General features: G+C 43.1%; 1 protein-coding gene across 3 annotated transcripts; it reads right to left on the bottom strand.

The window, feature by feature from the left end:
• Window positions 1-1,175: 1,175 nt before the first annotated feature.
• On the bottom strand, window positions 1,176-14,550 carry LOC124141798 (cap-specific mRNA (nucleoside-2'-O-)-methyltransferase 2-like). Of its 3 annotated transcripts, none has more exons than XM_046509916.2 (12): window positions 14,449-14,550; window positions 13,249-13,850; window positions 11,580-11,788; window positions 10,665-10,862; window positions 8,141-8,261; window positions 7,471-7,736; window positions 6,800-6,988; window positions 6,310-6,447; window positions 4,655-4,975; window positions 4,027-4,125; window positions 2,457-2,637; window positions 1,176-1,594 (listed from the first exon to the last, which is right to left on the bottom strand). In XM_046509916.2, exons 2-12 carry the CDS (start codon window positions 13,841-13,843, stop codon window positions 1,467-1,469), a joined length of 2,445 nt encoding a protein of 814 aa, XP_046365872.2. In that variant the 5' UTR covers window positions 13,844-13,850; window positions 14,449-14,550; the 3' UTR covers window positions 1,176-1,466. The 3 variants fall into 3 exon arrangements, with proteins under 3 accessions (XP_046365872.2, XP_046365873.2, XP_048244956.1); XM_046509917.2 differs by lacking the exon at window positions 14,449-14,550 and adding an exon at window positions 14,281-14,438; XM_048388999.1 differs by lacking the exon at window positions 14,449-14,550 and adding an exon at window positions 14,189-14,274.
• Between the last annotated feature and the right edge of the window lie 284 nt (window positions 14,551-14,834).

Here is a 14,834-nt window from a genome sequence, read left to right as displayed (position 1 = left end):
TGTTTGGTTCATGTCTGCTTGATGTGTTTAGTTCAGGTCTGCTTGATGGTGGATGTGTTTGGTTCATGTCTGCTTGATGTGTTTGGTTCATGTCTGCTTGATGTGTTTAGTTCATGTCTGCTTGATGGTGGATGTGTACGGTTCATGTCTGCTTGATGTGTTTGGTTCATGTCTGCTTGATGTGTTTGGTTCATGTCTGCTTGATGTGTTGATGTGTTTAGTTCATGTCTGCTTGATGGTGGATGTGTTTGGTTCATGTCTGCTTGATGTGTTTGGTTCACGTCTGCTTGATGTGTTTGGTACATGTCTGCTTGATGTGTTTGGTTCATGTCTGCTTGATGTGTTTAGTTCACATCTGCTTGATGGTGGATGTGTTTGGTTCATGTCTGCTTGATGTGTTTGGTTCATGTCTGCTCGATGTGTTTGGTTCACGTCTGCTTGATGTGTTTAGTTCACGTCTGCTTGATGGTGGATGTGTTTGGTTCATGTCTGCTTGATGTGTTTGGTTCACGTCTGCTTGATGTGTTTGGTTCATGTCTGCTTGATGTGTTTGGTTCATGTCTGCTTGATGTGTTTGGTTCACGTCTGCTTGATGTGTTTGGTTCATGTCTGCTTGATGTGTTTGGTTCAGGTCTGCTTGATGGTGGATGTGTTTGGTTCATGTCTGCTTGATGTGTTTAGTTCATGTCTGCTTGATGGTGGATGTGTACGGTTCATGTCTGCTTGATGTGTTTGGTTCATGTCTGCTTGATGTGTTTGGTTCATGTCTGCTTGATGTGTTTGGTTCATGTCTGCTTGATGGTGGATGTGTTTGGTTCACGTCTGCTTGATGTGTTTGGTTCACGTCTGCTTGATGTGTTTGGTTCATGTCTGCTTGATGTGTTTGGTTCATGTCTGCTTGATGTGTTTAGTTCACATCTGCTTGATGGTGGATGTGTTTGGTTCATGTCTGCTCGATGTGTTTGGTTCACGTCTGCTTGATGTGTTTGGTTCATGTCTGCTCGATGTGTTTAGTTCACGTCTGCTTGATGGTGGATGTGTTTGGTTCATGTCTGCTTGATGTGTTTGGTTCACGTCTGCTTGATGTGTTTGGTTCATGTCTGCTTGATGCTGGATGTGTTTGGTTCAGGTCTGCTTGATGGTGGATGTTTGGTTCATGTCTGCTTGATGGTGGATGTTTGGTTCATGTCTGCTTGATGTGTTTGGTTCATGTCTGCTTGATGTGTTTGGTTCATGTCTGCTTGATGTGTTTAGTTCACGTCTGCTTGATGGTGGATGTGTTTGGTTCATGTCTGCTTGATGTGTTTGGTTCACGTCTGCTTGATGTGTTTGGTTCATGTCTGCTTGATGGTGGATGTGTTTGGTTCATGTCTGCTTGATGGTGGATGTGTTTGGTTCACGTCTGCTTGATGGAATGAAAGGGATAGATCTTGTCAGGTCTCCAGCATGGATGTGTCCTTTTCTTGTCAGCTGGATGTGTTTGGTTCTGATTCACCATCTGATAGACGTGCTCTCTCTGCATCAATCACAGCATTCACAAAGTTGCCTATGAAACTTCTGTTCACACTCAACATGAATCTGGTAAAGACAACATCTGAAACAAAGAGATTTTCCATCAACGATTGAGTGAGAAATATTATGATACAAGTCATACCACTCAGCATGGGTATAGTGCTCAGGAACCAAGAATCAACAGGGCAAATCTTGTATTGGAACCCATGATCATAGGATTCTGGAACACCTAAGGGACACAACTTGCTGTGCTTTATACAACTTGAATTAACATTTATTCATTTTCATGTCATGAACAAATCTTTACCACATTATCCTCATAAAACTTTAGACTGCCCTCATGTTCTAGGTGTAGAGCATCCGCCCGGAGAGCAGAAGTTTGGGGGTTCGATCCCCGGCCAATCATACCAAAAGACGTTAATGGTTCTTGTTGGTACCCTGCCTGGCACTTGGCATTAAGGGGACTTAACAAGGACTGGTCGTTTCGGAGCATGCATGCATGTTAAATAGAGAATCTCACCCAAGACTCAGTGTTTTTCCACTTTTATCAACGAGTGTTGATACATTTGATATCAAAAGACACAAGGGTGAGATTTTATTTATCATTCAACATCATTCTTCCAACTTTTTCAGTTTGTAGACAGTAATTATCAGTGTCTGAAGTGTAAAAAGTACTGCTATGAGGTTCAGTAGCAGAGCCATAAGTGATGACATTTGATGTCATGGTAACCAATGATGTCACAATGGTCTGCAAAGCATTGTGATACAATTTCACTGCAGTGCTATCTATACTGTAGATATCACTTGATCTCACCCAAGCGATATCTCCTGTGGGAGCCAGTTTTGGATGATAAACAATTATCTGCCTACACAATCAGCATGTAAATATCAAATACAAAATTATTTAAAAGAAACTTTAACATGGAATCCTGCTTCCTCCTTACCATTAATGATGATGGTTTTGGGAAGAACCTCCAACACCTCCATGTCCTGGCTGGTGTGACCTGACATCTGGGAATCAACAGACTCCAAGTACGTCAACACACTGGGATGCAGGTCCCCAAACCCCTCAAAGTACAGCACCTGCTGTAACCACACACCTGGCAACTGTGGACACATCGACACCTGGAACAAGAGTGGGATCGTGCTCTGGTTATTCACTTCTCCCTTCACAACCATCCAAACAAAATCTACATAAATAAAAGCGACAAACACTTTCCCATAATCACAAAAAATCTCACTGCATGATTCTGACTATATCATAAGCATGTGTTTATGAATCATTATCCAATAGGGATGATACAAGGTGTTTGCAAAAAGGCATGCGTATCTTGCCAGACATAAATAAAAAACAACAACATATGTAATGTGTAACTTTGTGACCCTCCAAACTGAGCAAACCATATATACATCAAGTTATCCATAATCTGTGTTTAGAAACATCATTAGGCCTTAGTTACAAATCATATTCAACAGGTTGGTTGGTTGGTTTGTTGTTTTACGCCACACTCAGCAATATTCCAGCTATATGACGGTGGTCTGTAAATAATCGAGTCTGGACCAGATAATCCAGTGATTAATATCGTGAGCATCGATCCATGCAATTGAGATCGATGACATGCATCAACCAAGTCAGCGAGCCTGACCACCCGATCCCGTTAGTCGCCTTTTACGACAAGCATAGTTGCCTTTTACGGCAAGCATGGGTTGCTGAAGACCTATTCTACCCCGGATCTTCACGGGTCTATTCAACAGGGACCATAAAAGTTAAATTAGATTTCAATGTGAAGGAGGGCAAGTAAACAAGGTTTCATGGTATTGTGAGTCATGAATGATTCCAGCCCACTCGTAATAGTGCATTCAAATGAATATCTCTGCTAACTCAGTTCAATCAAAAACTTCATGATGTTTTGTTTGTTTGTTTTTTAAAGCCGCACTCAGCAATATTCCAACTATATGACAGCAGTCTGTAAATAACTGAGTCTGGACCAGACAATCCAGTGATTGACATCATGCGCACTGATCTATGCAATTAGGATATGATGACATGCATCAACCACGTCACGAAGCCTGACCACCTGATTCCATTAGTCACCTCTTATGAAAAGTATGGGTTGCTGAAGACCAGTTCTAACCTGGATCTTTACAGGTTGTCAGGGTGAGTGAGGGAGTTTGATCCAATGCTGCACTCAGCAATATTCCAGCTAAATGACCCCAGTCTATAAAAAATCGAGTCCAGACATTACAGTGATTGACTTCATGAGCATCAATCTACAACTGAGACACAATGACATGCATCAACCAAGTTGGCGAGTCTGACCACTCGATCCCCTTAGTCGCCTCTTATGACAAGCATGGTTTGCTGAAGACCAACTCAACCCCGGAACTTCACGAGTCACTTCATGATGTACCCTGATGGCAGGATGAAAAGGGATGCAGCATGACAGGTATACAATACAACACACAATTTCTTGTCACAACAGAGCCGATTTTGGCTGTCAGACCGGTGTCTACCTGAGAGAACATGCGTGCCAGGATGTAGAGCAGGCCGGCGGTGAAGAGTGTCAGCGACGTGTGGAGGTGCAGCACAAGGTGGCCACCCTCAGGCATCACCTGGGCAACAGAAATATATAATATGAGTTGTCAAGGAAGCATTCTTCTCAAACACAATAGGCCTCAAAGAGAAACACCCTTAACATGATCTAGCAATCTTTATTTGTGTGTGTGTGTGTGTGTGTGTGTGTGTGTGTGTGTGTGTGTGTGTGTGTGTGTGTGTGCGTGTGCGTGCGTGCGTGCGCGTGTGTGTGGTGTGTGTGGTGTGTGTGCGTGTGTGCATGTGTGTGTGGCTTGAAAACCCCACTCAGACACATTATACTGACTCTTAGCCGACCAGGGCTTGTTTTAGCCCCTTAATGCCGAGTGCCAGGCATGGTAACAACAAGTGCCATCTTTTAACGTTTTTTTATGTGACAAGGCCGGGGATCGAACCCGCGACCTTCTGCTCTCCGGGCAAACACTTCACCACAAGACTGCAGAGGACACACAATCAGCCCAGTCGGGGAGCCTGATAGTCTCATCCACATACTGGGGTACTATTGTGACCTTGAGGGTGAAACAAAATTCACTGTCAAAACATAATCACCTTGAGAACTTGGATCAATCTTGACAGGAATTTCCTGCGAACAGCCAGTTCCTCTCCACCAGTCTCCATGGTGACGTCACAGACACTCAGCACAACAACAGCGTTGCCACTGTCGGAGATGTGCATGTCACCAATGTTGTCCAAGGTGCTACACCTGTAGGGCAGGTGCTCTTGAAGGTAGAGATGCAAGTCGTCATCTGCCACCATCAGTGCCACCTGTTGGTTGTTTGCACTGATTGACTCACAGCGCTGCGACAGTAACTCTGAGATGACACGTGCCACCTCCTTGTAACAAACCCCAGGGTCGCTGTCTGAAGTCAACTGAAACAAACAATGGAATCTTTTCTACACTTTGTAGTCTCTTTTTCCAGTAATCACCACATCATCTGATGGTAGCTAACCTGTGCATGGTCTACAATTGTTCATCTGGTGGTAGCTAACCTGTATATGGTCTAAGAATGTTCATCTGGTGGAAGCTAACCTGTACATGGTCAAAGATTGTTCATCTGGTGGTAGCTAACCTGTACATGGTCTAAGACTGTTTATCTGATGGTAGCTAACTTGTGCATGGTCTAAGACTGTTCATCTGATGGTAGCTAACCTGTGCATGGTCTAAGACTGTTCATCTGATGGTAGCTAACTTGTGCATGGTCTAAGACTGTTAATCGGATGGTAGCTAACCTGTGCATGGTCTAAGACTGTTCATCTGATGGTAGCTAACCTGTACATGGTCTAAGACTGTTCATCTGATGGTAGCTAACCTGTGCATGGTCTAAGACTGTTCATCTGATGGTAGCTAACCTGTACATGGTCTAAGAATGTTCATCTGATGGTAGCTAACCTGTGCATGGTCTAAGACTGTTCATCTGATGGTAGCTAACCTGTGCATATTCTAAGACTGTTCATCTGATGGTAGCTAACCTGTGCATATTCTAAGACTGTTTATCTGATGGCAGCTAACCTGTACATGGTCTAAGACTGTGTTCATCTGATGGTAGCTAACCTGTACATGGTCTAAGAATGTTCATCTGATGGTAGCTAACCTGTGCATGGTCTAAGACTGTTTATCTGATGGTAGCTAACCTGTACATGGTCTAAGACTGTTCAATTGATGGTAGCTAACCTGTGCATATTCTAAGACTGTTCATCTGATGGCAGCTAACCTGTACATGGTCTAAGACTGTGTTCATCTGATGGTAGCTAACCTGTACAAGGTCAAAGATTGTTCATCTGATGGTAGCTAACCTGTGCATGGTCAAAGATTGTTCATCTGATGGTAGCTAACCTGTGTATGGTCTAAGACTGTGTTCATCTGATGGCAGCTAACCTGTACATGGTCTAAGACTGTTCATCTGATGGTAGCTAACCTGTGCATTGTCTAAGACTGTGTTCATCTGATGGTAGCTAACCTGTGTATGGTGTAAGACTGTTCATCTGATGGTAGCTAACCTGTGCATTGTCTAAGACTGTGTTCATCTGATGGCAGCTAACCTGTACATGGTCTAAGACTGTTCATCTGATGGTAGCTAACCTGTGCATTGTCTAAGACTGTGTTCATCTGATGGTAGCTAACCTGTGTATGGTCTAAGACTGTGTTCATCTGATGGTAGCTAACCTGTGTATGGTGTAAGACTGTTCATCTGATGGTAGCTAACCTGTGCATTGTCTAAGACTGTGTTCATCTGTTTGGTGAGGTAGCCATCACAGAGCCGTGAGCTAATAACACGCAAGAGTGGCCTCCCTTTACCGACTGTCCAGTAGTTTATTTCTGCTGGATGTAGGGGGTCTGTGCACTGTAAAACAAGGAATGACATGCCCAGAGTTGGTCCACATTTGTCATCAACTAATTCAAAGCCTTAACAAGGCTTTTTCAAGACTTTTCTCAAGACACTTTTAGTCAAATTCAAGCCAAACACCATTCCAGATCGCAATTGCATCCATTCAGCAAAACACTTGTAACTGTGGTAATCATCAAGCAAACGAGATGCAAAATCTGTTACGAAGTTTAAATTACATATTATCATGCAGCATTATTGCATAATTTCGCGGACATTCAAAAGCATGTTTGCATTTCGGGTATCCCAACCTGTTAAATTTAAGGGGAATTCCATCTCTACACCAACAAAACCAAATATTTCCACGTACCTCCAATGACAAGCTGGCATCCTTTAAGTCCAGCTTCTCCAATAGCTGCACCCTCTGTCTCCATGGCAACTGACTCTGCTCCACCCGGCACTTGAACGACCCCGAGTGTATACGCTGAGTGACTGGCTTATCATAGGCACTGCCCTGTTTCCCAGAGGAAGAGATGATTTCAAACTTGGACGCATACTTCTGAAACAAAACATATGACGAAGCATTATAACTTTCGTACAGATCAAGGAGGAGAATGATAAAAGCTTAACATCTTAACATGATAACAACGGAACGAAAAACTTTCAACAATGTTCCGACAGAAGTCTTTATATTCTACATATTACACACCACTCATGCTCAAAGAGCTATTAATACCCCTGTCACAGGATCAGTGTGCACTCAAGAATCATTCTCAGCTCCCTGGGGAGTATACAACCCAAGCTGCCTGTTGGGCACTAGAAAGTTAACAACCACATTGCCATCTCATCCTACCGGGCACCCATTTAAAGACTGATTTCATTTACCCGGAAAATTGCTGGGGATCGAACACCGGACCTTCCACTCTCAAGGCAGACTCTCTACCACTAGACCACAAAAGCAATCGAGTCAAGCAGACTCGCTAGGTTCCATTTCTTAATCCGTACACCAGCTTTGGACTCTGTGGACCCTGTTTCACCCACCTTGTGTGATTGGTGTGTGATCTTCATGTAGCCGGGGATGGTGTTCACGTTGTAGGTGTTGACGAACAGCTCCGTGCAGTAGTCCTTCATGGCCTGCATCCTCGTCCTCTGGTCTGGCGAGAAGTCCCCGTACAAGTGAAGGTTGCCGCGGATCGTGTCTGATTGATGCTTTGTGAAGAATCGGCAACATTCAATGTGTTCTTGCAGAAATGAAGAAGGTATGTCTGCTTTCTCAAATATTGGGATTTCTTCTGCGGCTGTTTCAGCTGAAAATGTGCATAGAAATATTAAACTATTAATCTGCAAAGAGAGAGAGTGGGGTTTGGGGTGCATGCGTGCATGCGCAGGGATATCACTTTCAGTTACAACTTCAAGGTTCGATTGTTTTTATTTTTTTCGTTTTTTAAAAAAATGTTAAAAATAAGAATGATTATGACTTCATCGGTATTTCAACTAAAACTTAATGATTGAGTAAAGAAAAATTTGACATGGACTGTCCGGTCATTGATTTAATTTTGTAACAGAATAGAAAAATCGGATAAATCAACTTGATAGGTTTCAATTGAATCATCCAAGCTCCACACACTTTTGCTTCCAATGGGACTCGGGGTGGATATCATTTGAAACCTGAGCTGAACTAGTACCCGTTGCTCCCTCCCAATATACTCACAGAAGAAATGTCGACACAGTGTCTCGAGGGCATGACCTTTCATCTGCTTCCTGTACCCCAGACAGACCGTGTACACCTCGGAGTTACCCGACTTGCTGGTCGGGGGCTTGAACACATTCACCTGAACAAAATCAATACCATTAGGATAAAAAAATAAAAGTCTTTGTTCTCAGGCACCGCCAGCATCATCATAAAGTTCCCTGCACGTTTCGTTTTTATTTCCATTTTTAAAAAAACAACCAAAAAATCCTTAAATATTCCTAGTCCAATGGTAGTCAAATACTGTATTGCAGTATTTTACTCATCAAGGAATACATTTATGTAGGGAGGTCCTTTCCCAGGTTGATTGTATACAATTGTTTATTGGTTACACAACTGTTTATTGGTTACATACTAATTTGTACAACCAAAAGAAAAGAAAAAAGACACCGCCCGCCTGCACTATATTTTCAAAAACCATTGCCTGAGAACCAATTCTTATATTTTTTAAGCCTTAGCATGATTACAAGACAAATCTATTATGTTTTGAAATTTGAGGTACTCTAACTGCAGATTAGATACTTCTTATTTTAATTTTGAACTGAGTCCTTTAGCATGTTTAGCCTATGTTTGGTAAGCTGTTGTTCTTAAACCTTGTAAACTGAAAGAATTACAATTCTAATTATCGGCAGCCATTGTTATACATGTATGCATCAATGTGTATGCTATTGAAAGATTGTTGTTTTCATAAACAAGGTTTTTGTGTGAAACGGCATGTTAATTCTGAAGTATTGAACAGAAATTACATGCCTGATTTTAATCCTCTTTTGACCAATGAGAATGAAGCATCCTCCAGTATCATGGTGGAATACTACTTATACCTCAATCATTGCCATGATTGCCATTTGCATTATCCATAGGTATATAGGCTGATAAAGCAATCACTTTTCACATGACAACAATAGTTCAGACTAACTAAATCAATTCCTACAATTCCAGACATGAACCAAGTCTAGAGGATTGTAAACGACGGCCTCAGATATAAACTCTGAATCTTCTGCTTGTCAAATCACAAACATTACTGTTCTGACACCTGGGCCCACATGCACAAAGCCATCTCAGGGCTAAGATTATCGTAAGCCTAGGTTAGTGAGTGAGTGAGTTGGGTTTAACGCCGCTTTTAACAGTATTACAGTTATATCGGGGCGTTAAGCCTATGTTACGATCATCTTAGCGCTAAGATCACTTTGTGCAAGTGGGCCAAGGGCTGAGTGGTGGAAAAAACACAGGGCAAACATTTATGTTTTAAGGGAAGACTTTCTGTGAATATTTTATGTATGTTTCAGTTACTTTTGTCAGCAATGATACATAAATCATAAGTAAAAAGATGTAAACGTGTACCTGCCCCGAGTGGGGTGTAAGTTACTTATACCATATCTTCCTCAGAGTATTGGGCAACACACCAACAACAATGCTTTGGGGTAGCATAATACGGTATATGTACAACTAACTTCTACCCAACTTTGGAGGCACCCAATCTGTGTTTGTTTGTTTGTTGTTTAACGCCGCACTCAGCAATATTCCAGCTATATGATGGCGGTCTGTAAATGATTGAGTCTGGACCAGACAATCCAGTGATTGACATCATGAGCATCACCCAATCTGTGAGTCGTCGCTTTTACCAATATTCCAACAATATCATGGCGGGGGACACCAGAATGGGCTTCACACATTGTACCCATTATTTTGGGAATCAAACCCAGGTCTTTGGTGTGACGAGCGAACGCTTTAACCACTAGGCATTCCCAAAGACAAACAAAAGTGTAAACATATCAACATTTGGGGTTAGAGGGCAATTTTCAAGATTCTTGTAATGGCTGCATCCACACTGGTAGCAGTGATGTTTCCAAGAATGTAACGAAGGTGTATTGCGCTGGGAAGGAGCTTGGTTCCTGGTGTGCCCAAGGGATGTAACTCTGCACAGTGAATTAGATGACTGGGTCACCTGTGCCATTAGCTCCCTTATAACACACAGTCTCTTTTACCATGGTCACATGGAGAAGTGAGGCAGCAAGGAAGTGGAGACAGTGATAGTAGATGGACTGTTGTTTTGTTTTCCTAAGCATGCTAACCTGACAATGTGCTTAGAGTCAGAGGTTAAACTCTGTTCCCCAGCAACATCCCAGCTCTGAGTGAGTGAGTGAGTGAGTGAGTGAGTGAGTGAGTGAGTGAGCGAGCCAGCAACGTTTTACCCTGCTTTTAGCAATATTCCAGCAATATTACGGCAGGGACACCAGAATTGGGCTTCAATCATTGTACATGTTGTACCCATGTGGGGATTCAAACCGAAGTTTTCGGCGTTGCAAACAATCCCTTAACCATTATCTGAGACTACCCCACCTCATCCCAGAGAGAGGTGATCATGTGTTATAATGTAAAAGTCTGCAGGGATTAACAGTTTTCATGGCAGTGTTAGTTTGGAGATGATGCCACATGCTCATATGATGTCAGTACAAATCATTGTGAGAATGTGACGTCGACTTACCTGTTCAAACTGTGAACAAAGTAGATACATAAGGCACACGGTGGAGGACTCGAACATGGTAAAGAGTTTCACCACAAAAGCTCCACCTGGTGATAAGATGTGAAGAGCTGTAAGCACCTCACAGTAGTGTAGACGGGACACCACCACCTCCTGTTCAGCCGGAGTGTTCTGACAGTCGATACTGCCGTCTGCCGTCACCTGAAACACAGAACCTCACAGCAGTGTAGACGGGACAAAGATAACAAAGGTAATCTATCCTACTGCAGCGGCCATAACATCTAAGTCTCATGAGATTTGACCACAGACCCTCATTTCTGACTACTGACGTGTGACCTCCCCATCAAGACCCTCATTACTGACGAATGACTTGTGACCTCCCCATCAAGACCCTCATTACTGACGAATGACTTGTGACCTCCCCATCAAGACCCTCATTACTGCTGCTGACCAGTCACCTCCCCCATCAGGACCCTCATTACTGACGAATGACTTGTGACCTCCCCATCAAGACCCTCATTACTGGCGAATGACTTGTGACCTCCCCATCAAGACCCTCATTACTGACAAATGACTTGTGACCTCCCCATCAAGACCCTCATTACTGACAAATGACTTGTGACCTCCCCATCAAGACCCTCATTACTGACGAATGACTTGTGACCTCCCGATCAAGACCCTCATTACTGCTGCTGACCAGTCACCTCCCCCATCAGGACCCTCATTACTGGAGAATGACTTGTGACCTCCCCATCAAGACCCTCATTACTGACGAATGACTTGTGACCTCCCCATCAAGACCCTCATTACTGACGAATGACTTGTGACCTCCCCATCAAGACCCTCATTACTGACAGGCCTTGGTCTTGCTGACTGCGACACCACTCACTCACACACCCTGTCACCATGGTAACTCACCAGCTGTACATCTCCCATGTGTTGTGTTCTGTCCTTCAGGCCCTGGAGGTTCTCATAGTCCATGATGTTCCCTGTCCCGTCCTCCCCGAAGTACCAGTTGTCCAGTGTCGACCTGATGAACCTGTCGTCATCGATCATCTGGACCAGGCTGTTTCCCTCGTAGTACGGACTCAGTGTCGTACCCAGCCACGACCATGTACCAGAGAAAGCTGTACACAGTAAATAAGCCTCATGTACAAACTGTAAAGAGAGTTTGAAATTACCTAACATCAAGGTCAGCCTCTGTGGCTTTGTGGATAAAGCATATATGCATGGAGAGCAGAAGGTCGGTAGTCCGATCCTTGGCCACATCTTAACAAAAGACATTAAAAAATGGTACTTGTTGTTACCCTGCCTGGCGGTCTTCATTAAAGGGCTAAAACAAGGACTGATCGGCTCGGAGTTAGTATACTGTGTCTGAGTAGGTATTTATGTTGAGTGAGTGAGTGAGTTGGGTTTAACGCCGCTTTTAACAGTATTCCAGTTATATCATGGCGTGTCGGCTTAATGTGGGAGGCAAGCCCGAAGTGATGCAGGTCTCAGACATTTACCACTTCGGTGAAACCCACGAGCACAGGTATGGTGCTGACGAACCTAAAACATAAAAGGGCCGAACCGGGATTCAAACCCACAATCAAAAGTTTCTGGCATGCCCAAGGGACACAACTCTACGCAGTGAATAGCAGCGCCTTAGACGACTGGGCCACCCGTGCCCCCTTATTTATGTTGAACTGTGGCATGGTATCTCAATGGGCTATAACTACAAAACGGACATTAGTCTGTGCTAGTACAAACAGCCACACATACACACTAGTTGGAACTAGTTTGCACTTAGACACACATCTAGAACGATCTGGTCATGCATACACTGAATTTGACTGAAGTTTTATCTTTATTCAAACATATAAAAGTCAGAAGGAATGTGTGCATAGTCAGAAAGAAATGCGAACATTAGTGACTTGTAGTTTAGCCATGAAGTTTCAGATAACTTTTGTCATTAAACAATATATCACGTGACTAACCACAAGTCCGGGTAGTCCTGTGGGTACCCAGGTCCTACTCAGTACCCACCTAACCGAGTACCAGTCTCAGCCCTGTATGCACTTTACCATAAGTGCAATAATCTTAAAAAAAACCACATTCAACCCCATATCACCTCACCTCACCACATAAGGTCAAGGATCCAAAAGCCTCATGTAATTAGTTCTGAAATATTATTATTCTTGGTTGCATTATAAATGGTAATAGAGTGCTGGGTCCCTATTCTACACTGAGAAGATGGATAAGGACATCTGAACAAACAGACATGTCATGGAAAAAAGAAATATGACATCTCCAAGTTTTGTTTGTTTGTTTGTAATTTAACGCCACACTGTAGCAATATTCCCCCTCCATGACGGCAGCCTGTAAATAATTGAGTCAGGACCAGACAATACAGTGATTGATATTGAGAGCAATGATCCATGACATTGGGGAATGATGACACGCATTCAACCAATTCACAAAGTCTGACCAGAATACATTGCTGGAGATCAATTCTATCCTGGAATCCCCACTAGGGTCTCTTAGAAGTTCACATCCTATGATGTTAAGCTGAAAATGCATAGGCCATTGCTATTTCCCAGAATACCTTGAGACATCAGGAAGTGGTTGAGAGCAGCAATGAAGGCCCCGGGTGCTTCACACAAATGGACAGAGTTGAACACCTCTGTCGTCAGCGGGACAAGTGTGAAGGTGGACACAATCTCGAAAAACTTGCCCCATGCCTGCGTACACAGCTCTGCATGGAACACCTGTTTCAGCTCTTGTACAACTCCGCCTGCTAGGTTGGTGAAGCAGGTGTGCTTGTGCCACTCCAGAACATCTTTATCACTCAGCTCATCCTTCAGTGTATTGAGATCTTCCTTCAGGGAGATGAGATCCTGTACTTTCCAGCAGAGCTCTTCATTATCTTCAAGATCCGCTGGTTTCTGCATCGACGCTTCACAGGTTTCCTGGTGTTCCGTCTTGGACTTGTCATCGCTGACCATTAACTTCCTTCCCTCGTCACCTTGCTTCCCCTGTGTCTGTTTATTACCTTGACAACGTAGTCTCAGGGTCTTGTGTCTGAGAGTAGAATAGCTGAACTTTTTTTTGAATATTTTCTCTACCTTATCCTTTGAACTTGGATCTAGTTGATGAGAGAGAGTATTATAAGAATCAAAGCGTTTCCTTTTCGGTCCCATCTAGAAGCTGAAACATACAATATGTAATGCATTACCATATTTTATGTATGAACACACAATGCACACAGTGGTCAAACATGTCATATGTAACGTTATATTTGGGATAACACTTTCCTAGTAAAGTACTGATTCTCATACTTTTTTGGGTTGAGTCCTGTGCACCATTAGAACCCACACTGACAGAGTGAGGCACCTAATTGTCAGAGGGGTATACAAAGTATGTGATCTAGACTACAAGTTGTCGGACTTTCATTTTTGTGGCTGAGTGGTTTAGATCGCTGAGTTTGTGTGTTAGGTGCCTCACTAAACCGGTCAACATTCAGTATACACCGGAGTTCTCTTTACCGGAAACACTGTTATACGCCCCTGTTCGCCCAGCAGTGACAGGCTCTCCAGTAGGATGAGAGGGTAACTTAGCGCCTCACAGGAAGACTTACTTTCGCTTTACACAAAACGCAGACCCGGGCCAGGCAAGAGCCAGCAACAGTTCGCCGGTTAATATTACAAGGAAGCATATAAAGTAATTGTCATTCTGATTGCATACGTGTCCTAAAAGTCATGCTCTGAAAAACCCTGGTACAAGAGCATGCTGTCATTTACAATACCCGTATTATTTCCGCATAAGCATTGAAATCGTCTCCTTGTCGTTGTTCCAAGTCAACATGGTTTTTGTTTACGAGTAAAGCTTCACAAACTCGCAACACTGCAATTGTTGCCACTATGAGCATAAATAGCAGCAGAAAGACCCTACAAGGAGCCGTTATATACTTCCGGGAAGGGAGGGCACCGCGTTTTGTTTTATTGAAGAAAGGGACAGTAAAATACTGATATTGGCGTTCATAAAATCTTCCAATTTACTTTCATGTTAATTGAAGAATTATATTCTGTATTTTCATTTTATGAATATGACAGAGAATGGCTTACATATCATATACTTGGAATAACTTTTTTTAATTTTGTAAGCCTTTATCATATCACGGCGTTCTTAAAA

This window comes from Haliotis rufescens, unplaced genomic scaffold (genome assembly GCF_023055435.1).
Source record: "Haliotis rufescens isolate VD_foot unplaced genomic scaffold, xgHalRufe1.0.p SCAF_8, whole genome shotgun sequence".
In the NCBI taxonomy this organism is placed as follows: Eukaryota; Metazoa; Mollusca; class Gastropoda; order Lepetellida; family Haliotidae; genus Haliotis; species Haliotis rufescens.
This window is presented reverse-complemented; position numbering and strand designations above follow the sequence as displayed.

Excerpts from the sequence above, each read along its gene's own strand:
- LOC124141798 (XM_046509916.2), bottom strand. The coding sequence starts at position 13,843 with ATGGGACCGAAAAGGAAACGCTTTGATTCTTATAATACTCTCTCTCAT. Across the intron at positions 4,126-4,654 it reads GATTGATCCAAGTTCTCAAG|GTGATGCCTGAGGGTGGCCA; the intron begins GTGATTATGTTT and ends TCTGTTGCCCAG. Across the intron at positions 1,595-2,456 it reads CAAAACCATCATCATTAATG|ATGTTGTCTTTACCAGATTC; the intron begins GTAAGGAGGAAG and ends TCTTTGTTTCAG.